Source organism: Labrus mixtus, chromosome 18, assembly GCF_963584025.1.
Source record: "Labrus mixtus chromosome 18, fLabMix1.1, whole genome shotgun sequence".
Lineage (NCBI taxonomy): Eukaryota > Metazoa > Chordata > Actinopteri > Labriformes > Labridae > Labrus > Labrus mixtus.
This window is the reverse complement of record NC_083629.1, coordinates 13,996,300-14,021,246: the sequence shown is the minus strand read 5'-3', so window position 1 is coordinate 14,021,246 and position 24,947 is coordinate 13,996,300. Positions and strand designations below refer to the sequence as shown.

General features: G+C 40.8%; 2 protein-coding genes across 3 annotated transcripts; one reads left to right on the top strand and one right to left on the bottom strand.

Moving 5' to 3' along the window:
- The first annotated feature begins 1,086 nt into the window (after positions 1-1,086).
- LOC132993663 (serine protease HTRA2, mitochondrial-like) lies at positions 1,087-7,306 on the top strand. Its single transcript, XM_061063607.1, has 8 exons — positions 1,087-1,731; positions 2,588-2,792; positions 3,294-3,488; positions 3,669-3,701; positions 5,070-5,178; positions 5,297-5,366; positions 5,468-5,563; positions 6,005-7,306. The coding sequence occupies exons 1-8, from the start codon at positions 1,331-1,333 to the stop codon at positions 6,168-6,170; spliced, it is 1,275 nt and encodes a 424-aa protein (XP_060919590.1). The 5' UTR covers positions 1,087-1,330; the 3' UTR covers positions 6,171-7,306.
- Positions 6,697-21,150, bottom strand: hif1aa (hypoxia inducible factor 1 subunit alpha a). Of its 2 annotated transcripts, XM_061063605.1 has the most exons (15): positions 20,866-21,150; positions 12,616-12,806; positions 12,077-12,228; positions 11,792-11,876; positions 11,043-11,152; positions 10,334-10,536; positions 10,053-10,159; positions 9,774-9,921; positions 9,336-9,652; positions 9,044-9,243; positions 8,802-8,924; positions 8,432-8,688; positions 8,246-8,345; positions 8,062-8,152; positions 6,697-7,898 (listed from the first exon to the last, which is right to left on the bottom strand). In XM_061063605.1, exons 1-15 carry the CDS (start codon positions 20,895-20,897, stop codon positions 7,735-7,737), a joined length of 2,280 nt encoding a protein of 759 aa, XP_060919588.1. In that variant the 5' UTR covers positions 20,898-21,150; the 3' UTR covers positions 6,697-7,734. The 2 variants fall into 2 exon arrangements, with proteins under 2 accessions (XP_060919588.1, XP_060919589.1); XM_061063606.1 differs by lacking the exon at positions 20,866-21,150 and having other exon boundaries at positions 12,073-12,228; positions 12,616-12,757.
- Positions 21,151-24,947: the final 3,797 nt, after the last annotated feature.

Here is a 24,947-nt window from a genome sequence, read left to right as displayed (position 1 = left end):
GTCCCGACTGAAATCACTACTTTAAATTAACAACAGAAAATATAAGAAATGTCTGTATTATTATAAAACCTTTCCCCCTCTATTTAAATAATTATTTAACTATTTAAATGTGTCTTTATTGGTTTGTTTTATATTCTGTATATTACTGTCTTTCATTTGTACTTTTATTTATGTACTGTATGTTATTTAGTTATTTAATCTGCCATTGTTTTTTGTTTACCTGACTGTATGTGCGCATTACTCTTCTTGAATAAAGCTAAACAAAAAAAACCAAAAAAAAACGGGTGAATGCGGCCGGTTCGGGAAACGTAAATGACGTCACTTTCATACTGAATGAATCAGATGAAGTAGGAACAAATATCTGCCTACTGTGTGTGCATACTGAATAGTAGGTACTAAACAGTATACAGCACGGATAGTAGGTACTGACTACTGAAAGATTAAGTAGGTACTTGGCAATTCGGATACAGGTTACAGCGTGGTTTTTTGGGGTTTTTTTTTTGTTTAGCTTTATTCAAGAGGAGTAATGCGCATATACAGTCAGGTAAACAATACGACAGCAAATATTAAACAAAAAAAATATGCTAAATAATTTTTACCAAAAAAACCCTGTAAATGTTATTTTACTCATGAGTAAATATCATATTCACTGTAGTAAGTGGAGAAACAGCAAACCCGCCTTTGACTGGTTTATAAATGATTTCAAATATTTTTTCTTATCTCTGAAAAAAATGAAATCTAGCAGGATTGCTAGAAAGATTAGTGCTGACTTATCGAAATTCTTGTTGTTTTGATTTCTGGCCCTTGTTGAATTTCTTTGTTCTTGCTCCAGTTTGTTGTCTGCTTACATTTGCCTGATGTTTTCTTTTGGAAAAGTTTGATTTTTATTTATTTATTTTTATATATAATGCCCCCTAGTCTTGATTTATGTTTGAATTAACTTGTTCCTGTGTATTTTGCTGTTGTATGTTCATCCTCTTTAAAAGTTTGTACAAACATTTTTTGTATATGTTAAATTTATTAATAAAGACGGTTAAAAAAAAAAAAAAAACCTTAGAAGAAGAGGACGAAGTAGCTTACAGCCTACAGCGCATGCTCGCCTGAAAGTCACGTTTCCGGGATAAGGTTGTTGCTTTCCTAGCTACATGTTTGTCATCTGATTGGGACCTATATCATAAAACGTCATAGTATATATTCCTTACGGATTATTGTTTTACTTTTAAGGAAAGCGGGGTTGTGACAACACGAATCGTACCTCTGATGTCATCGGGAAACAAACAGCTGTTCAGCTGTTTTCAAACTCTGACCGGTTTGACTGAAGTGACGCAACATGGCAGCAACTCCTCTAAGTCGGTGTTTTCTGTCAGTGCTGAGGAGACACGCTCGGTGTCAGACCCGTGGATTTAACAGAAACTCGAGCCTTGGCAGCGGACCTTCGGTGGGATGGGACAGAAACAGAAACAGCGGTGGTGACAACAGTCGCTCTCCTGGGTTTACGACACTGTCTGTGGGTTTGGGACTCTGTGGTGCCGCGCTGCTCCTCAGTCAAAGAGACAAACACTCAGAGGACAGAGATGCTTCTGTATCTGTGCGGGTTTTAGAACTCATTCTCCCATCAGCTCTTTGTGCCTCTCCATTCAAACCTGACAGCCCCCGGTATAAATACAACTTCATTGCAGATGTAGTCGAAAAGTCCACTCCAGCTGTCGTTTACATTGAAATCGTGGGCAGGTAAGTTGACTGGAAAGCTGCCATGTGGAATAACTAAAATGTAAATACAAATACTTCTCTACAGTCTCTGAACCAAATAGGAAATGTTGCTCTGTCCTAAGTGTCTAAATGTGTATACATACCTTAGATTTTAATCACAATGGGGAGCCTTAAATATCAAGGCATTATATACAGGAACAGAGATATGACAGCACACACTTATAGTAACACTTATTAAATGAAAGAATGGGTTGATAACAGTAAAATATAAAAACATGCGCAGAGGCGACATAGATGAGATTATTTCAGGCCATATGATCTGTGTGTTACATAAGAAAGTTTGAAGATCTGACTATGATCACTTTGTTTTCCTTTCAGTTGAAGTTTATCGTCTATCAGGTTAGATGACTAATGTGGATCATATGTAACTGAGCTCAATCATTCTGCCTTTCCACCCATACATACAGAACTTTCTATGAGAAGTGAAACATTCAAAACAGTATTGTGAAACAGGATAAATAAGGAACTGGTGTTGTTTTTCTGTGAAGCTGGGGATGTGTATTATAGTACGCTTCTATAATGGATCATGTATGAAAAAGGTCATCAATATGATGTTGTTATTTTCTATCCAATACTCAGCTAATTCGACTCTTCAGTTTAAGGCGTTCTTTTGCCTTAACCATGACCTCAAGGGGCCTCCAGAGCCTCAGTGAGGGCACTGAGAGTCACTTTGGGCCTAACTCTATCCAGTGAATAAATGAGTGCTCATTATCATATGGTTTAATTATCAGTCAATGTAATGAAGGTTTAGGTTTTTCTATCTTTCTAGATTAACTAAGCTAGTCAAGCCAATTCATCTGCCTGTGATGTTTTACAGACACCCATTTTCAGGACGAGAGGTCCCGGTGTCCAATGGCTCTGGGTTCATCATCAGCAGTGATGGTCTCATCGTCACCAACGCTCATGTTGTGGCCAACAAGAGAGGCGTGCGAGTGAAGCTCACGAACGGAGATACATACAACGCCACCGTGCAGGATGTTGATCCTGTGGCAGACATCGCCACCATCAAAATCACGGCGAGGGTGAGCAACAAAGAATCTCTTGGAAAGAAAATGACTATTTTATCTTACCGGGTGCCCTTTTGCAGCCATCACAAGAGCACAGAGAGGAAATCACTGCAACTGACACAATCAACTAAATGAAGACAAGGCAATTTATTTCTACATGAAGCAATCCAAAGGGCTTCACAGAGTTCAAAACAATAAGATCGAGAAGTATTTAATAGAAAAAGAAAGAACATACAGATCGGTTTCTTCACAAACGTGAAACCAGGGAATGGCCATTGTTTGATATCAAAATAACGTTAAATCAACAAAAACAAAAGAACAAGCAGGGTTCTGTTTTACTTATTGAAAAGACTTACAGTGTCTGAAGGACTGAAGACTGATTCAACAGTTAGTAAATCTAACTTAAAAAAATAAAATAGTGCAGAGCCAGAAAAGGCCGTTTTATTCATGTGATACTGTATCTACGAGAAGTGAGGATACACTGCTGACTTGCTCTTTCTCCTCCCTGACTTGTAGAATCCTTTACCCACGCTCGCCCTCGGCAAGTCCTGTGACATTCGACAAGGAGAGTTTGTGGTCGCCATGGGAAGCCCTTTTGCTTTAAAGAATACAATAACCTCAGGGATCGTGAGCTCAGTGCAGCGAGGCAGCAAGGAGCTGGGCCTGTCCAATCCCAACATGGACTACATCCAGACCGATGCAGCCATCGATGTGAGTATTCTGCCCCAAGTTCAGAGTTAGAATTATGTACAGTGGATTAGTTTATGCTCAAAGCTGTGTCATTTTCTTAAGACTGTGGGAAAAGTAAAATGTGTTTGTTTATATATAATTCACACCTTTTTTTATACCTATATGATACCTATATTTAAATGTTTTTTTTGTTTTTTGCAGTTTGGCAATTCTGGAGGTCCCCTCATTAACTTGGTGAGTTCCTGTTCCTCTTTAAATGTTACTCATCTCATTTATTGTACTCCAGTTACTGATGTTTATTCGCTGCTCAAAGAAATAAGAGAACACTTAAATCACACATCAGATCTCGATGAACAGATTATTCAAGTTGAAAATCTTTAGTGGTGTCCATGGTATAATTTGTCGAGAACAAATAAACATAACATTGGTCAATGGAAACCAAAATCCTCTATCCATGGAGGGCAGGATTAGAGATCGTTAGGAAAATCAAAGGAAAAGTTCAAAATCACACGCCGGTCCAACTTGCTGAACTTTATCATGGCAACTCATCATGTGACTCAGTAGTGAGTCTGGCCCCTGCATGCCTGTATGCACTCCTGACAGTATCTGGGCATGCTCCTGATGGGTCAGCGGATGATGTCATGTGGGATCTCCTCCCAGACCTGGATCAGGGCATCAGTGAGCTCCAAAACAGTCTGTGGCGGTACTTAGCGGCGTTGTATGCACCTATACATAAAGTCCTATGGGTGCTCAATTGGATATAAGTCAGGGGAACAAGAGGGATAGTCAATGACATCGATGCCTTCGTCATCCAGGAACTGCCTACTCACTCTGGCCACCAGTGTGAGGTTTGGCTCTGAGGATTTCATCCCATTACCAAACAGCAGTCTCAGGGTACTTTTGGTTATGACATGGAGATCTGTGCAACCCACTAAGGAGCCTCCCCAGACCATCACTGACCCACAGAAAAACCAGTGATGCTGCATGATAGAAATGTTCACCACTGGGTCTTCAGACTCTTTCACGCCTGTCACATGTGCTCGGTATGAAACTACTCTGACCTGTGACGAGAACAGGGCACAAATTTGGGACCTGCCAATTCTAGTTTTCTTTGGCAAATGGCAATCTAGCTCCACTGTGCTGGTCAAAAGGCACAGGTCTTGCTAGAGGACGTCAGGCCCTCATCAGGTCAGAAAGTGCTCGTCCTGTTCCTCCTCGCACGATGGCGCAGATTTGATCCTGCTGCTAGCTTGATGCCCTTATACGTCCCTGTCCAGCTCTCCTTGTGTAACTGCCGGTCTCCTGGGATCTCTTTCATGCTCTATTGATTCACAATCACCAGTTCTTAACAAATGGACAGATTGATATATCAGTTTAACTGACAATGACGAATAAGTGTTCCTGAGCAGCGTTCAGAAAAAGAACCTTCAGGTTTTGATCACACATTTTTTACATTTATGTGTTACCCAGCAACTGGATATATCGTTGCTATCAGGAGATCTGTGGGAGTTTCCCTGAGTCAGACTGAGGTGACAGGACTTTGTTCCAACACGTATCGATGCACAACAACCAATCTGATTGTGTTATCCCTTCTCTACTCAGGACGGTGAAGTCATCGGTATAAACACCATGAAGGTCACTGCAGGGATCTCCTTTGCCATACCATCAGATCGCCTCAGACTTTTCATTGATAATGCAGCAAAGAAAAAGAGTAAGAATCAATTTTCTAAAACATTTTCTCTCTGTTGCATATTCTGCGTGGCAACCCGAAATTTCATAGGAAATAATTTATCTTTCCACTTCATATTTTTTTGTGTGCCTTCTTCAAGCATCCTGGTTCGGCGAGTCACAGACGAAGCAGCGGTACATTGGCGTGATGATGCTAACGCTTACACAGAGGTAAATGCTTTACAAACATAAATGTCTGCAGTGTAACAGAGGTGATAATATCAAGACTGAAGCCACTTTGCCCAAAATAACTACTTTCTGATTTGTCTCAGCATCATTGCAGAGTTGAAGTTGAGAGACCCGTCCTTTCCAGATGTGACACACGGCATCCTGATTCACAGAGTGATCGTGGGCTCACCGGCGAACAGGTAAGCAGAGGAACTGACAGATCACTAAATCCTGTGTAACTGATACAGACGCAGACTTATATTGGCGGCTCTATGCATCATTCACAGACACTGCATGATATGTTTTGTAGTTAGAGTTATATGTAGAAGCTGACATTTTCTGACTAATAGAAATCCCGCCTGAAATGCATTTTGATGTGTTTACAAAGTGCTTTTGAAATAAAATGCACCCAAGATAATCAATCATAATTCTGTCCAAAGGACATGTTTTCTGGTGAGTAATAGATTTAGAATTGTCTCTGTAGAATTGTCTCTCAATATGTTTGAACGTCATATTTTTTTTGTTTGAGTTTTGGGTGTATCCTGCATGTTGTACAGGAAACCTCCAGTTAGTTTTCCTCGCATCATGAAGCGTGAATGAGAGGTTGCTACTAACCAGTCGTATTGTCGTTCTCGTCTCAGAGCAGGCATGCTGCCAGGAGACATCGTGTTGGAGATCAACGGAGTGAAAGTGAACACCTCAGAGGAGATCTACCAGACCGTCCGCAGTAGCGATCAAATCACCATGGTGGTGCAACGAGGACATGAGCTGCTGCAGCTCCAGATGACTCCAGAGTACACAGAGTGACACTGAGCACATCGTTTCTGTTGAGTAAAAGGACGTATGACTAGTTCATGAAAAAAAGAGCACACTGTAAAAAATGTTTGACTGTTTGATTACAGTATAATCATTACCGGCCTAGTTTTTCAATGGAACAAGCTCCAGTATGTGTAGGTTGAATTACTTGTTTAAACTACAATAGAACTGAGAGCAGTACGACTGTGGTGACAGCATAATGTCAAGGTTAAGGTGGATTTGTGCCGTATTTATGTTCAAGTTTTGCCTGGTTTAATACATCTCTAAAGCTGCTTCTCCAAATGTCTTATGGCTGTAATCAACGTTATTTCTACAATTCAAACATGAACCTTCCAGCACCTACAGACTAACATGGGTAATGCTACAGTATTTATTCATAGTTTTTCAATGAGTAAAATAAAGAAAATGTGTTTTCTACCTTTAAAAAAAAAAGTTGTTTCTTTCTGTAAAAGTAGCAAAACATGCATAAGGCAATATAATATCTGTAAACCACAAATGAAGGAAAGCTGAAACAATGCACTTTATTAAAGCCATTTAATGTTAGACAGCAACAAGAAGCATGAGAGACCCAACAACATGTTACGGATCAATGGTTTGAACCTGACTACCATTAACTGAGCAAACGAGTCTGATGACTCCTGATGCTACGATGACGATGATGATCACAGGTCAAATATGGAGCACTGAGATCCCTCTTATGTTAACTGACTGTTTCGAGTATGTCACACATTTAAAACCAAAAACACAAGTTCACTTTATGTTAAAAGAAAAAATCCAATGGTGCATGAAGAGAAGCAACGGAAGATGAAGTTACTCTTGGCGTGAGAGTAAGAGTCAAAGCTGTGAAGTCAAAGTGAGAACATTAAAATGTTCCTGGTATATGTACAGTAGCACACTTACAGTAAAGTAATACAGTGACATGTACTGGACTGCTACACAATTAAATGTATTTATCTCAAAGACGTATATCTATTAAATGGTGATAAACATTAAAACCGGCTAAGGTTTAAACAACATGTTCATACTTCTGGACTAAAGACATCTGGTTAGGTACGAGTACTACAACATACAAGTATGGGAGGAAAAAATAAAATTGTTCAAATCCCATTAAAATGACTTTAAAAAGGCTTAATATATATTGCTGGTAATATTTATCTTTTTAAGAAAATATAAATTGTGCGACTGAAGCTTACAATACACTGCTGGCAGTGGCGCCAGGTTCTGTGGTGACCTGCTGGAAGAGGGTCACATGTAGAGGCGCTGTGTGCTGAGAGACTCCCCGAAGGAGAGACAAAAAGAAAAAACATAGGACAACAATTGGACATCTCGTGATGCCTGAATCCCTTGCACCAAAAACCCAGATGCTGCTATGGTGTTTGTCACGGTGGAATGCTGCAGATATCACATGATGTGCACAAACAGCAGCCAAACTAAAGTCAAACTCATACACATACATAAATAAGGGGTAGAGGGGCGGGGGTTAGGTGGGGGTCTTGGAGAGGGGAGAAATTGTAGTGTCCAGTATAGTTCAGCAGTGAGCAAGCTAAGCTTTGACTCAGTTGACGTGGTCCAGAGCGCGCAGCAGCTCCTCCCCCTGCAGCAGGTACTGACGGCCCTGTAAGGGGGCGTTGACCTCACAGTCGTAGCGGGTGAGCTGTGGCAGGGTGAAAGGGGAACTGGAGCCTTCTGACGTGCTACCCAGCAGACGACACGCCATATCTAAAAAATATATAAATAACAGTTATGCTTCTGTTGATTTCATGTTTCATGGCTGTTGGAATGATGAATATAGCCTCTGTACATAAGGCACACGCTCTAACCACTGAGCCAAACCGGCACCCCAACATCCGGAAAAAATGTATAACAGAATGAGTTTGATCACCTGAAGGCAGCAGAAGTATGGTGGTAGTTGTTTCAGACTCTGAGGGCTTCAGCTTCTTGCCCTGCTCCAGTTGTTCGGGGGGCAGAGCTCCCTGGAAAGATGATCAAAATCAAAACACTCAAACTCACCATCAGTAAAGTAGTATATATATAAACCAATGCTTGGGCAGATGTAGAAGACTAACCTGTCCAATCATCTGTTTTAAGTCACCCAGTTTTCGTTTACGCTGTGTGTTCTGAGCTGCCAGGGTCCTCAGTGACACTTCTTTGTCCACTTGTGGGGTCCTGCAGCACGGTAAAAATAATTAGCTTATCAAAGTACCTACATAAGACAGCAACAAATATGCACTATTCTAACAATAAAAATGTACCTCTTGGAAATGATGCTGGCAAAATGAGGGGCGTTTACTGGCTCAGGTGGAGCTGGTGAAGCGGTGCGGCTGTTTGGTGCACTGAATGGGGAACTGGGATAGCTGTGGATGTCCTGTGTGACGCTGACTGGAGGACTCTCAAGGGCTTTGACTCGTCCACAGGACAGAGGCTCATCTGGGCTCAGACTGCGCAGCTGGAAGTCATCGTCCATTGGGATGTAGGGCGCCAGCATCTCCAGATCTAATCCTTCCATTGCCTTCAAGAAAGAAAATGGGTAAATCACTATACAGAAAGAATCTCAGTCTTATTGAGCATGAATGACTTTGATTTAAATGCAGTTAATTCCACAGAATCTGCTGACATAATTACCTGTGTGTTGAAGGGGGTCTTGGGCTCTGGATCAATGGCAAACAGCTTCTCTACCAAGTCTAGTTTGAAATCTGAGCTCATCTCCGAATCCATGGGGAAACAAAAACCCAATGGACTTCCAACCTTAAGAAAACAGAAGTCACAGGTCAACCCCCCTCTCAATACAGAGTAGTTAGTGGATAATAAAGCTGATCATCTCCACTGCAACAAAAAAAATAAAACAGTTTTGGCCTCTGTCTTACCTCTGAGGAGCTGTGGCTGGTCTCTGTAGAGGATGAGGCTGCTGTGTAGGTCTCAGCTTTTGCATCCTTAGAGGTGCTGTTGACAAGGAGAGGCTCACTGGATGGCAGGGGAGAGAGAGGCAGGGCCAGCTTGTCACTGGTGGAGGGAAGCATGACATCATTGTAGAGAGGGACTTCCTTCAGCAGCTGGATCTCTGAATCTGAACCAGAAGACAGAGGGAAGTCAAAATGGGTTCATGCAGGACATTAACCTTTTTATTTGGGGTCGAAACGTGTGTATATGAGCACAAACCAGGGCAGCTGAAGTCCAGGGAGATGATTGTGTCTCCGGCGGCAGGTGCTAGCAGGGTGAGGGCCTCAGGCTCTTCTTTTAACTGGTCATACAGGCTGGGCAGCGGCTGGACCTCTACTGTTTGTGTGAACAGTTTGACCACATCCAGCTCAGGCTTCTTCTCCTCCTCTTTCAGTGGGGTTGGAGAAATGTCTGACTGGCTGCTCTCGACTTCCGCCTTTTCTTCCTCCTCCTGCTGCTGCTGCTGCTCCTCTTTTATCGACTTCACATCCTCAGTCTGCTCCAAAGACAAGATGAGTTTCTCCTCCTGGATGCCACTGCAACAAAGTAATGCAGCTGTTAGAGTCCGTTAACAGAGGATTTTGTAGAATAATGAAATTGAATACTGAAACTTCCAAAAATGTCACGTTTGTTTTTTTTAACAGCTTGTTTTAGTACCTGAGCACAAAGTTGACACAGACGACACACTGTGGCTGAGAGTTCTTGTTGTTGTAGATCACAGTGGCTTGGGTTTCCACCCACACAAAGCCTCCCCTCTTAGCCAACATCCGGTACTGGCCTGTGGTGACCTGGCCCTTTGCAAACACTAACATTAAAGAGAAAAAAATAACATAAAACAGATTAAGACATATTGGGGAAAATCACTGCTGTCATTTATTGAGACTGTAAGTTAGTAAATTAAATCAATCCCTAGACATTAAGCAGTGTAATGCTTACAGTTGTGGTGAGTCTTTGTAAGATGGTCTGAGTCCAGAGCATGATAGTACTCATACACAGAACGGTTCAACAGCTCCTCTGGATCATAACCCATGAGCTCAGTGATCCTTAAACATTAAAAAAATATATACATCTATAAATTAAGCAAATAACAGATTAGGGTGAGTAAAGGACTTGTAGTGTACAAACTGACCACTAGGTGGCTCTGTTTGACTATGCTAGTCCTAATTCAGTGAGTACTACATTGAGCATATTATATTCACTAGCAGAGAGAAACTCACCTCTCGTCACAGTACGTGAACTTCATGTCCATTGTGTGGCGGCTGAGGAAGGTCTTGGTGTCCAGGGGGACCTCGATGTTGGAGGGGTGAGGGATGGGGTCACAGATCAGAACCAAGTAGGGGAAAGGCGGCTCCATCTGCTCATTGGAAGTCTCCTCAGTCTGGCTGTCGTATACCTGGACGTGACCCGAGCACTGGAGCACCTGCAAAGAGTGGAGGAGGAGGATGCTACAATTTGAGCAGAAAGTAAAGACTCATATTGTTAACTTCATCTATACGTCCACAATGTTTATGTGCAAGTGTCAACTTAACAAGAAAAACAAGTCTTTGAAGTCATAAGGTGATGTTTGAAGCATATCATAGTTAGTTTGTTAATCATTCAAGTTTCCCATCATGCTATAAGTTCATGACAAATTTCATTTATTTTTTCTAAACGTCCCTACATCAATTAAAATGACTGATTAGTTCAATTATATCAAGACTAGCATGACGCTCCATTTCCCTTTCATTGATTTACTGCAGATGTATTGATCCCCTATGAGCCGAAACAGATATCATTAGTACTGCTTTTTAGTCTGAATGTATTAAATGTCGGCTTCCCTAACAAAACCAGTGTTGCAACACATATTACACATGAAAATGCTTAACATTAATAATTCAATTATTATAAATCATTCTAAAGTGAACTGTCATCAAGCCTGATGCCTACCTTCCATGTGGCTGATTTGACGTTGACAGTGCGGCCTCTGCTTGTGAGGGTGCATTTCATTCGGAGGAAGAAGCTGCGTTCTGTGCTTGGTTCCTTTGCCTTTTTGGAGCCTGAAATCACATGAGTAGGACGTGTGTCACATAGTGAAAGAGGAAACTAGTTTCTTATGATGTCATTTCAAAGCTGCCCGTTACAACTTCTTCTTTTTTACCCCGTGTTGTGTTGTTGCCAACCGTTCATATTTGCATTTAGAGCAGCTATTTAGCTGTAAAGGCTCTGCACTGTGGTTATGTTCAACAGGGGAAATAAAGGAAGTGGAGCTGCCACCCGTTATGGCTTCGATAATGTAAGTTCAAAATGACTGAGTGCAGTGCCTGACAAGAAAACCTGATGTGGCTTCAAATCATCAGCCATTCAAGAGAAATGATGTTATGAAGAACATTTCAGAAGAAATAAATAAGAAGAAACACATAAACACACAAAGAGAGAAACGTTCAGTTGTGGAAGAAAAACAGGAAATGATCCAGTAATGCAGCGACTGTTCTAGAAACGTTGAGTGAAAACAAGACGACTCTAATAACTTACACCTCACGACTGGAGTAAAAAAACTGTTTTGACAGTGTTGTAGTCTAAATCTGCCAGTTAAGAGTTAATCTGAGTAAATCTGTGTTTAATGGAGCATTGCCATCTTTCTCTTTCCTTTCGTGGGGTCTTATTAAGTGCAGCAGCTCCCACTTGTTGTCTCTCACCTGTTCTGTGGACCAGCATCTCTCTCAGCTCCTCTTGGTCACAGGGATGTATGAAGTCAAACACACTGTGTCCTGTCAGGTCAAACTGCAGCAGAGAGGGAGACAAAATAAATACTTTATGTTAGCTTTGGTCGATATCCTGCAGGGACATTTTCATTTTCACAAAAGGCATCATGTGTAGGTAAACTTGTGGCCTACATGAAAATCTTTTGCCTCTTAAATCTGTTAGTGATCACAGTCACACTCTCTCTATTGCCCACACACAGCTGGTCAAAACACACCAACCTGTGCCAACCCGAGGCACTTGTTGACATTCTCGGACATATAGACCATATCTCCGTCTTCAGACAGCACCATGAGAAAACCCTCCAGAGCCTTCAGGTAGGAGCCGTTTAGCTGCTCATCAAGCTCTGTTTGTTCCTCTGCCATTGGCTCATCTGGAGGAGATAACAGAGAAGGAAATGAGAGAGATAAAAATGAAAAAAAAAAGGTAGGGAAAGAAAAGAAAAGCCTGAACAAAACTGGGACATCAATGGTCCTGTTCCAAATTTACATGTTTCGGGGAAGAACACTGCTAAACACAGACACTATGCTGTACCCACATGCATATCTGCAGAGGGATCTATATCTGTGTATGTGTCAGTCGATTTCCCAGAGAGTCTGACTCAGTGTTTAACCAATTTCCGCAGCATCATAGGCTCTGCTCACTTTTTTTCAACTCTGAATTATCCTACTTTCACTCTATAAATTAAGACTTTCCACACACTTGAAGTCTCTGTATTTAAGGTAACTTTTCACTTAAAGGTCTAACAACAGATACTGACCTGTGCTGAGCAGTTTCCTCATGCGCAAGTAACTGATAGTGAGCCTCATTATTGACGCCTTGTCGAGGCTGGAGCGGATGCTGTGGGGCAGGGGCAGCTCCTGGGCCAGCTCGTAGAACACCTCTGATTCCTTCCCACGCCGACATCGCGCTGCATCCCTCGACTTCTCCTTTCTCCGCTCGGCGCTCACTCTGCGGGAGACAGGAGGTGAAAGATCAGCGCCAGACTGGTCACAAACTGATTTGGATCCAACTATGCACACTACAAGCTCTGACATCCCTCCTCCCTGACTGAGAGTCTATCACTGGGGCTGTTGCAGCAGCTGGAGTCTGCAACGAACAAGCCCCTGGCCCAGCTGCTGTCTGTATCCCGACAGACTAATTTACATACATGGCTGTCTGCAACCATCTTATTGGCTTCTGACCAAAAGACAAGGAGACCAGCCCCTCAGAGCGATTGGCTAGATGGCCGGGCATGGATTCTCCTGTCGGTCTGTTGGTGCACAGCCAAGCTACACTGCCATACAAATCATTGTGACATTTATGAGCCTGGCTGAACCGATGGACAAGGAGGAGTATGATCAAACTGGCACTAACACAGAGTGCACAGAACAACACTGACTTCTGGACACCTTCGACTAACAGGACAAAATAACTTTGGATGCACTTTCTGTTATTTTACACAAGCTTCCTTCTTACTGCGTGTTCTCGCTCTCCACTCAAGATCAAGAATTTATCAAGGCAGTTATCCAAGCTCTTCTTAATGGACTCTCACTCAGTCAACTTGAACCGGAAAAAAAACGTTGCTTTTAAGCTAAGCAAGCACTGGATTGTGTTTGTGAAACTCGCAGGACCACTCACATAAATAGTCTGGCCAAGTGTTCCACATAATTGCAATATCTATCCTGATGGCTGCAGGATACTTTAATCTCTCTCACAGAGCACTGTAACCTTGTGACCATGAATGCTTTGAAATAACACTGAACTTGAATCACAACAAAAAGACTGCAGACCAAAAGCCCTTGGCTTTGAAATGTACACCTAATCGAAATTGATCTGTTATGCACTTACAGCATGGACCGAGGCCATGTTGTTATAAGGATCTAAAACAAGAAAATTGACCAGTTAAATAAATGTAGCTGGCAGTGTACCAATTCATCTTGCAGAGCTGCACACAGATTTTTCATAATGCAGAGAGGGCTAGGGAAGCATTCTGGTTTGAAAAAAAAAGTCCACCCAAAATAATTGCACAATGAGCCTTTTGAAGCAAAAACCCTGAGTGTGGCCTGACATTACATAAGCTTAAGAATAATAACTATGAATGAGGTTTTAATGAGCACAGGAGAGTGTTCAAAGTACTGACATCAACTTTTAATAATATGACCTTAAGCAAAATAAATCTTAAACAATAACAAAAACGTCTGCACGTCTTTGTGTAATTAAGTTAACAAAAAAAAAAGCCTCCTCCTGTTAGACGTTTATGTGTACTCAATCCAAACAAGCCCTATCGTATACACTGCACTCATGTTTGACCATTTGTCAATACACATGTACAAACATTTACATTATCCTCTCTCAGCCCCGTGGACCATCTGATCATAGTATTATGCAACAAGTCCTCATTTGTATCGACACATCTGTTTCAAGTCAACTTCAGTGTGGGCTGACGACCAACCTAAACTATGTTAGGAGAGTCAAAAGACCACAAATGATTTAAAAGCTATAGTACACCGGAAACCCAGTGACAGAGTCCTCTCATTAGGCTACTGGCTAAGCTTCTGATGATCTAATGACAGATACAATTCCTTTGTAGGCACTGGATCCCATCATGTCACATGACCTTATGCAAATCCTGTTTAAATAAGGCTAAGCCGTGGTTCTCCATAGGTAAAACAAGAAGATAGATGACATATTACCAACCAAGGCTGGATTCAACATGACAGACAGCAAAGTGTATATAGAAATTCAAAGCAATGTATACATCTTTTGAAAATAATGCTTTGTACTCACTTTTGTGATTTCAGTGGAATACAAGACTGTACGGCATGATTTAAAAAGTGGAATTTTAGCTATCCTACCCACAATGACTATTTATAAACTTTCGAACCCCGAGAAATCAGCATTTCTTCTTTAACATGAAATATGCAATGAAAACAAAACAGATCCCTGACGTTAAAACAAAGGCCAGCAGAGAGGCCACTGTTACATAACACTAATGCACATGGCCATGCATGCCCTGCAGCGCCCTGCTCCACATGCCTCCCTGCGTAGTTTGCCGTTTAATTAATTAGACTTTGTTTTTGTTTTTTCCAATAAGAATGAGTGCTGTTATGAAAAAAAAAACTATAATGAACAAGTGGATTGGAGGTTAAGAGAAAACAATGTACAATGAAAATCACTCTAAGGTTACCAGAGTGGCTTGTTTTAGTTACCAGGCGCTGACCTATTTCCATAGAGAAATGTTCTCACTATCTGTCAGCTCTATTTAGTGTGAGAGTAAATAACCCTATCTATTATGTAATCCAGTCCAAAGAAACAACACAACTAAAACTGTGTGCAGAATGGGAGGAAAAGCAAAGAAATGCTCAGCTGAAATAAGAGATACAACAATTCTCTATATCATATTAAACCTCTCAGTACGGCGTCCACGGTTCAATGTGCGCTTGTAATTTGCGGCTTTTCAGTTTTTGCGTACAATGAGCTTCCATGCATTTGATTGATCTCTGAAATGGCTCTGTTTGTGTGTGCTGTGAGGCTGTGAGCCCATGCGCTGGGATAAGGAGCATAAGGACAAGGAAGAGAAAGCAGTAAACAAATAAATGACTGTCTGCAAACATCGTTTTACACGTGTCGCCGCTCAAATAGAAACACTTACAGAGCTTGGCTAAGTTTACGAGATACATATTGAACCGTGGGATGTCTATACTGAAATTAAAACTTTTTGACAGACTAATGAAGCCATAGGCCGTGTTCACACTTGACTTCTTTTTTCAGAAAAAAGCGCTGCCTTCAGCGCCTTTTGAGCGCTTATGTGCGAGTGTTCTGTAACCTTAACAACAGGATCTAGTCTGCGGTGTAGAAAAGAACAAGCAGGACGGGAAGTCAGACGTTTTGACGGTTCAGAAAAATGACTGTTTGTGTGTTTGTTTATGTGTTTTTAAGGTTTTTATTGAGTTTTATACCACGAACATCGTATTATCTCGTGCTGTCACGAGTGAATCTGTTAAATTACCGCCTAAATTCCTGTGTCTCCGTACTCCAGCTGTCCGGCTGTGCTCTCCATGCTGCGGACTGAGAACGCAGCCAGTGGGTGTTGACGGATGAGGATGCACGGACCGGAGGATGCAACAGACCGGAGCGGACACGCAATGCACACATATCTGGTGGAAGTTTGCCGTTGTTGGGCACCGGTAACTAGGGACGTAGGTTACTACTCGTCCTGATTGGTCAGCTGTCAGAAAGGCGCTTGACGTCACCCAGCGCTTTCCTGAAAAGTTTAAATTATTCAACTGAAAAAGGCGTCGGGCGCAGCGCTTTTTGAAAAGGCGTCATCCTTTTTCATTTTCCCATAGGCTTGTATGTAAAAAAGGCGCTGGCAGTTGAAAAAAGAAGTCAAGTGTGAACACGGCCTTAGTGTGTTAATAATATAGAAAACATGAAGTTACATTTTTGAGAGCAGCATTGTAGCAAACTAAATAAAAGAACTGTGTAATAAAAAAGGTTTGATATCTTCGATGGATCCTGTCCATCAGCGGCAACCCTGACATAAAAACATACAACAATATCAGCCTGCAGGATGTGTTTTACAGCTATGAACTTCTGTTAGCCTGAACGGCTTTCATCAGTCTGTGGTCTTTTCAGCTTCCCTTGATTTGTTTTGTGTTTGTATGGGCCATGTGGCTGTGATGATGCAAAGGCTGCTGAAATGTAGCAGGGGGGACTCGTAAATCTGAAGACTAAGATAATAACTGTGAGAGAGTATTCAGACTCGACTCCTGGCACGGACCCACATCAATTCAATCCACATGAAAGCACATACACAAGTGGCAAACTTTGGATACCAAAATGTACAGCAACACAGACAGAGGCATAAAAATAGTGCCATGTCAAATAGAATCAGAACAAGCACCAAGTGAGTCATTTCACATAAACCCTGTATTAAATGCACAACTTATGAGGGGAAATAAATGTGTTTACATCCTGGTTAACCCCCCTCTGCCATGACATGAACAGCTACCCTTATAAATACAACCTTGTTCTTTAGAAGCAGATGTTGCACATCTTATTAACTAGAAAACATCTAACCCTTGGTTATCATAGACTGTAAAGCTGTCAAAGCTTGTTGTATATACAGCATTCAGTAATCACATAAGACCTGTGTCATAAACAGCCTTTCATATCCTTTAATAACAGAGTATGCTTTGAGTGTTTGCAGACAGCCAATGCTCATTTCCAGCTTCAACTCACCCAGTGTGGATTGTACAAATCTTACTCAAACCAACTAAGAATTGTACTTCCTAAGACTTCCTGTGTGTTGCCTAATAGAATGCTTCATCTCTGAAGTGTGTTCAATGATAAAAGGGGACTTTTGAGAGTTTTAAATACTACCTTTAGATAGAGTGACTCTGTATGACCGACTCACTGGAGGATTCATTCAGACCAGCTGCAATGCGAGTCTGCAGGGAATGAGTTTATCCAGTGAAAAGTATTTAAGCTTGTTTCTCACTAAAACCTACTAAGATGAGATTTGAACTGGTTATGAAACAGTCTCATGTTCCCGATGCCTCTGTATAACTTACAAAAGCAAACAAGACAATCCGCTTAATTATGACTACATTAAGAGTCCATAATTAACACCCGCAAAGCGCCAAATGCTGGTAGATTTTCCGTTTGGCGAGTACATTTCAGAAGGCTGTCTGCCACAGGGAGTGTAAATGTTTTACCCAACAGTCATGTATAAAAACTATGCTGCAAATTAAGTGTTAGCTACTTTTCCCTGCTCCTCTTTCTGGTGGCTATATGATGGAGTAACACGGGGAGACACATATAAACACTGAATATATAGCACATGCTAAATGCACCTTCCACTTTTCCAACACGCGCATCAGGAGCAGTGAGAGATACACACACGTCCAATAATGAACAGTTTGCTTATATTAAGTGTTTAACATTGCCAGTGCTAAGATAAGAGATTAAAAGCGTGTTTTTGTGAATTAAAGCAGGTCAATTATTCTCAGATGGATTTTTGTTTTGTGGTTGTAAGGTTGTAATGCAGGAGCAGGTCCAGAGGGGAGCAGGGGGGTCTGGGCAGTGTGACACTACTAACAAAAAAAAAGGCGAGCAAATATATTTATAATTCTCAATTTCCTGATCTGATAAAATTATCCAATCCGTGATTTAAATGGACTGTAACAAAACGCTGTATGCGACACCAAAACATTATTGATTATTTTGGCCAGTAAAAAAATATACTTGGCAGGTGAATTTTTTCATCTACCCGAACGTCACTTCTGACAAAGCAATTTACATCCTGTGACTCAAAGGGCCTCACACAGTGAGTAGTACGTTAGACACTTACACAACATTCAAAGTTATAAACTTCCTCTACACTGCTCACCTCTCGCCTTCTAACATGTTACTGAGATGAAGGCAAAACTTAACTATCACTGAATTTCAAAAATGGATTTTCTTCAGCAGGACCTTAATGGTACTTTTGTAAATTCAACACCGTGTCGGGAACACCATTAATAAACATGAATAAACATTAACAAACATCACTATTAAAGACAGAGGACAAGTCCATATCTCATAAGTTCAGTTATGAATCCACATTCATGTATGGAAAAGTCAACTTACAACATTCTGAAATGTGCATTATGCTGAAAACATGATTTATGGAGGTATTGTTTTCATATTTCCTTCCTTGCACTGTTGCTTCCTTCATCAGTCCTCACAATTACAGACGTTTATTAAGACGTTTCCAACTGTTTACTTCCTGTTTTAAACCTGAAACACATCACTCTGCATTTTTCTGAACACAGAAAAGCTTGATAGAGGAAAAGCTGTGATCTTATAGCTTGTTCAAACGAGTGTCACAAAATCACAAAACATAACCAAGAAAAATGTGTGCACAGACAAAACATACCGATGCCCTGCACTTGCAAGTTTGTTTTTCAAGTTCAAACTAGCCTCACACAAGTGGGTATTGTACTTGAGTGTCTCAGGGCAGGCTGCAAACTGCAGCCAATGATTCTGTACACACAGTTGGCCACTCCTATTGACGTCAAGCCTGGGTGATTAAGAGATGAGACAGAAATAATACCAAGGCACCTCACAGAGACGAGCCAAGTCTGAATCAAACCAGGCCACAACTTCGGATTTTTTTTTTTTTTTTTTAAAGTTGACACCAGAAAAAAACGTTTTGACTCCTTAACTAGACCTAAACCTAGACCTAATTTAAATTGGTAAAGAGCTACAGGCAAATCACTTTTCTTAACTCTGAGTCCACAAATCTGATTTGTTTTTCTCCAAACCATGACGACAAGTTAAAAAAACATCGACAACAACACAGTATTAATGAATGTAGGATGAAACAGGATGTAACACACAGGACAGGGCCCATGATGAGTAATCGACCCAAAAGTAATATTCCACTTAAACTAACAAATTAAACACTTGTTATTGTTTTGTCAAGCCTCTTGTATCATTTTTGATATATTGTTGAAAAAAATAGAAGTGCACCCTCTGTATTTGAAATGTTAAGACAAAATTAACTTTTTACAACAGGATCTGATAACTAGTACACGAGTCTCTAAAGTGTTGCTCTAAACCAACAAAATTATTTTAATGCAAAAATGTACGGCTATCACGTAGTCCCCAGTGAACTTTTATAACGAGCGCCCCATGTACAGAGGCTACAGCCCTTGGCCGTGGGTTCAAATCCCACCTCTGCCCTTTGCTGCATGTCATCCCCACTCTCTCGCCTCCTAACATTTCCTGTCTCTCTTTAGCTGTCGTTTTCGATTCGACATAACTTTTCGGTTCTAGATCCAGCGCCCACTTAGGAAAGTGGGTGTCTTTTTTTTTATTTATCCAAAATAGGACAGATCTGAGGACAAGTTCATCATCTGCATGTTTGATTTATTTTTAAATGACAGAAATGACCCGATCATTACTGCAGCTAAGAGTCTGAGCATGCATTGGGAAAATGTTCCTATTCTCCAGCAAATACTTTTTACTGTTTTTTCATACAAATGTGTCAAAAATCAGCTTAAAGGGTCACCAGTGGCCTAGTGGTTAGTTTGGGTGGCCACAATTGGGGAATTGAGACAGTATTTGCAGAGAATGACAAACTACCAGTGTGTGTGTGTGTGTGTGTGTGTGTGTGTGTGTGTGTGTGTGTGTGTGTGTGTGTGTGTATGTCAGAAAAACACCTTTCAAGACGTGTTCTTTAATGCTAGATAAAGCAACCTGGTGTTGTCTTATTTATATCCTATCATGGCATCAGTGATTTTCAGAACACTTCTCTGAATTTGTTTCTCGGAAATAAACATGAAACTGATTCTTGGTTTAAAAACAACGCGGGAGAAAGCAAGTTCAGTGGATGAAAACGTTTGAAAAGCAACCATTGACTACTTCCAACAAAGTCATGTAAATAAATATCATCATTTGTCACCTGTATCTGTACTACGTTGTCAGTTTGAGGAAGACCAGCTTCACCATCAAACCCTCAACATTTCATCAGAAACTTCACACCCACATCCAGCTGCTCACACGAGCGCAGGTAACTTTCCCTGAAAACTGTCAATGCCGACACATTAAACCTTACACGACCTGACATCAACTATAACTAAGTAAATAACAAAACAAAGGTTAGCAAACATAAAACTTAGGATGTCTCCTAAGACACCGACCACAAACACAACTGTAGCTGTCAGCTTGACTTCACATTCATGTCGAAATACTTTTAATGAAGGTTAATAAGAAATAAAAATCCAGTCAGATACGCTGTTTCCTTTGATACATGACAGTCCTCATCATCTTTATGATAGTCAGCTACCTAGCTATGTTAGCCGCCTGCTAATGATAACAGCGTCGCTCGTTCGCGCATTTCTCTGTCGAAAAACATGCTAAACTAAAGGTTAACTTTGAAATAAAGCCCACAATAACAACACATGAAGGGATGTTAATTCAATGCAGAGCCCGTCGTCGTTAAGTCGGTTTGCAAACAACCATATAGCACTGACGTTACCTTTTCTTTTCTGGTACAGTTCCTGTGTCCATGTCAGGACGAAACGACCTGAGTTGAGTCTCTCTATCGATATCAAGGAGTATCCGGGCCCGTGGAGGAAAAACACTAAAATCCCACCAGTGTTCAGTGATATTTATCTGTTAATCCTCGAGTTACATACAAGTACTCGCTGTGTAGATTTAGTAAAAAAAATAATAATAAGCTCTCATCCGCTAAATCAGCCCATTCGTCGGGCTGTTCTTCAAAGATAGTGCCACGCTGGTGAGAGGTTACGAGAGGAGACGCTCAGACAATCAGGAGGATCACTGGCCCCGCCCCCTGCCTCAGCGGGCACGCGCAGTCACATGCTTCCACCGTCGAGGACGCGCACAGAAAACTGCAACGCGGAGAAAAACCTTCTTAATTTTAAAAGTCCATTTGCACGCACTACATTAAAAACAAATGTGTATCTCAGTAAATGGAGTTAAATTATGGAATTCTCTCGATAATCATTTAAAATGCTGCTCAAGTATCATTCAATTTAAAAGAATGTATAAAGAAAAGGTTCTGAGAAATTATGAATGTATTGAGTTAATCTAACTGATTGTATTTGATTGTTTCTATATTTTTGATCTATTTTTTGTTTTGTGAAAGAAAGAGAAAACAACAGGTTAGCCATCTTATTCTGTTAAACAGTATCTTGTGTAAAGTGGCGGGTATTATAAGTTTTCTTCTTCCTGCTCCTGTTTGCTCATGAACAGTGTTTCAGCATTATGAGAAAATATTTTTTGTTGTGTATTATGGTGTTGAAACCATACACTGAAATGAGCAAATAAATCAAATATGAAATGAAATGAAATATGAAAACTCTTTACCAATGGGATTGCTGTTTGAATCTATGTTGGTATGACAGAAACATCTCTGTGATGTTCTAAGTGTATTGAATTCAGTGAATACATACATTTGTAAACATTTCTAGAAGTGAATGAGGTTAATGGTGATGATACATCTGTTAGTCCGATCACTGTCCACTTATATCTAACTCTTTTATATTTTGTATTTTTAAGTTAAGTTTAAGCTTTAAGTTGTATTTAAATTGACACTTTATATTTAGGTTAAAGTGTTTCGTTTACTTGCACTGTTGTTAATTTACTGCTCTGTGTGCCTTTGAATTGCCCCCCGGGGACAAATAAAGTTTTTTGAATTGAATTGAATTGAATTGAAAAGATTAAGGCCTTGTTTTACTAGGGTGCATGGTGGGCAACCAGATGAGGTGACAACCACTCAGTTTTACTTTTGTGCAAATAAGCCCTCAGGAAAAAATCAAAACAGATTTTACCATAAATACCCTCATGTTTCTGATAAATGCTTTTTGGGGTTCCCTCCATGCTTTATATACCTCTCTGTCTGAAGTTCCATGTCTTAAATGCAACTCTGCATAGACCCAGATTTTTTCTTAATAATTGGAGATAATTTCCAAGATTATTGTTTGGATTTATTGTCTGTGGACTTATTTTTAGTGTGTTGACTCTTTACTTCAAAAAGCAGATTTTTAAGGTTGATGTTCTCCACTTTCTCAAGCAGAAAGCCACTCTTTTTAAAATTACAGTATAAAGTAGAGTTAAAGTGTAATATTCTACTTGATGAACCAATAATATTGTCTACATTTAGTGGTTATTAGAAAGAAGTCAGCTAAACATTAGAAGACATGTTTATCTCGGGTGCATAGAATAAAATAGGCCTATTTAGCATTATACGATTAGAGCCTTTGGGCGATTTCAACTGGTTGCAAGTTTACAAATGGTTTGGGTTTTTTTCCTGAACTGCTTTGATGATTTCTATCCGGTCAGGCTCCTCCTATCTGCCCACGTTTGGCAGTTATTCATGTTGCCCATGATTCAGCTCTACGGTTGGAAAAGAAAAATGGAAGGACAATATTTTCCAATCCTCCAAAAAATATCCCAGGCAAGATCCCACCAAATGATGTTCTTTTCACCACACTGCCTCACAACTCCTCACCCTCTCACTCTGCGTGTGTTGGATGTTACACTACAGCAAGGCCAGGCTTTGTTTATCACTTCTCAGAACTGTTGGCTGGACAGAACACTTCAGTGTGAGTGGCAGAGCTGCACACTTTGACCTGAGGAAAAATAATATACAGGACCAGACAGGACTTGTGCAGCTTTGCTATAATTTGATATTGCACATTAAGGCCTATAACCCAGAGAGTAACTTTGGAAACAAACAACAAGCAATGCATATGGTGTTTAGATTTTCTGGATTCATCGCTTTTTGCTGTCATTTCCCAGAGGTTACAGATCTGATAGTAAGTCACTGTAAATGATGAGTATCTGGTCATTCTGATTAACTTTACAATTGTCTAGCAGTTGTAAATGGATGGTAATTGGTAAATGGACTTGACCTTGAACAGTGTTTTCCTAGTCTTCTTATTACTCAAAGGGATTTTACACTACAGGTCACACAGTCATTCATACCACAGTCATACACTGATGGCAGAGGCTGCTATCAGTGTATGACTGTGTCTTTCCTAAGAACACATCGGACATGTGGAGCTTTCAACCCTCCCCAACCTTCGGGTTGGGAGAAGACCAACGACCGACTCTCTCACATCAGAAAGTGAACACATTTTTACACACTAGGCACTCCTGCCAGTTATCTAGATCAGTGGTCCTCAACTGTTGGGTCGCTTCAAAACATGTTTGTTTTCATTTTGTGTATATGTTCTGTCACGTTTTGTACCGTCTAAGGTCCAAACGGCACCATTTTTCATTGTTTCTGATAGGCTAAAAAATATCTGAACCTCGGGTCGCAATTTTGTTTTCGCAACAGGGAGTTGGTGGTGGGTCCTGAGGCTAGACCAGTTGAGAACCACTGTCTGATCTAGATCACACATGTGATGCAACCTTTCATGTCGTGCAAGTTCAATGAAATGCCATGAAGGGACTCTTTGCTGTGTGATAACACTATCAACACAGCTTTAAAAAGGGAAATGTTGACAAGTAAGATTGCATTATCTTTGAAATCTCTGATCGGAATCTGCTTCATGAGTCTCTGTTTTCATCCTTGTAGAAAGTTTTAAAGACAAAAAACCCTGAACTTTTCTAATAATTTGAACAGGGGAAAGAAAGATGAGGATGGGGACATGTCTGCGTAAGGAGTCTATTTCATTATCTGGTCCGACTTTGGGGTATCTTCCACTCAGGCACTGATTCAATCAAGCAGCGCAGAGACTCTGCTGGCAGCCATCAGTACGTCACTGTAATGAAAGTAGAGACAAGGCTCCTAAATCTCTCCTCTCATTCAGACATTACCCGAGGAAAGCTGCCAGACAGGGGCCCCTTTAATGGGCAAACAAAAAGTCAAGTCATTTAATCCAATGTCCTGTTCTTTGTTAAGCACACATCTTTGCTAGGGACAGCTTAAAGCACAGCAAAGTCCCTGAGATCAATGCACCTCTAACTTGGTATTTAAGGTGAGCCGGAGAGTTAACAAGGTTTAAAGCACAACTTAGAAGTGCTTAGCAGAAGCCTCAACTTGCACACATGCACTTGCAAACACAACGTTGTATTACAAGAGACGACTTGTTTTTGCTTTCAGGTGTTTGTGTATCCAAAGCCACCAATTGACTGTATTAAGCTTCACTGTCTTCCTCGGGGAGAGTGGGCTGAGGAGATAAACAGATGTGGTGACTTCCTCCCTCAAACTAACAGGAAGTGTCCATCCTTAACCTGTGAGGTCAAGGCTGTTCATCCATGGGCAGTTACAGCATGGAGCATGCTCCTTTCAATACAAGTTTTTCCCTTTGTTTTTGTTCTGTGTGATTAGTTCCCATTTCTACAACCAGAAGCAGTAACGTCCTGTATAAATACTTCAAAAATATCACAAAAGCGAGATTGTTTCTTCATGCGTCTTCCTGCTTCTATCAAAGGCGGCAGTAATGGTCCAGCGTGGTTTCCTGTTTACAGTATCTTCTACTGGTCTGTGATGACAAAACGAACCACTAACGCCCTCCACCAGATGATTTGATGATACTATACTGCAGGGTTTAATTTTCAGATTTCTTTTTTTTTCCTACCACCTCC

What these genes read in the sequence shown, in the direction of transcription:
- LOC132993663 (XM_061063607.1), top strand. Translation starts at nt 1,331, where the DNA reads ATGGCAGCAACTCCTCTAAGTCGGTGTTTTCTGTCAGTGCTGAGGAGA. An exon ending in TAATGCAGCAAAGAAAAAGA is followed by an intron (nt 5,179 to 5,296) that starts GTAAGAATCAAT and finishes GCCTTCTTCAAG; the next exon opens with CATCCTGGTTCGGCGAGTCA. An exon ending in GTGGGCTCACCGGCGAACAG is followed by an intron (nt 5,564 to 6,004) that starts GTAAGCAGAGGA and finishes TTCTCGTCTCAG; the next exon opens with AGCAGGCATGCTGCCAGGAG.
- hif1aa (XM_061063605.1), bottom strand. Translation starts at nt 20,897, where the DNA reads ATGGACACAGGAACTGTACCAGAAAAGAAAAG. An exon ending in TTCACGTACTGTGACGAGAG is followed by an intron (nt 10,160 to 10,333) that starts GTGAGTTTCTCT and finishes TTAATGTTTAAG; the next exon opens with GATCACTGAGCTCATGGGTT. An exon ending in GCCAGCATCATTTCCAAGAG is followed by an intron (nt 8,346 to 8,431) that starts GTACATTTTTAT and finishes ACCGTGCTGCAG; the next exon opens with GACCCCACAAGTGGACAAAG.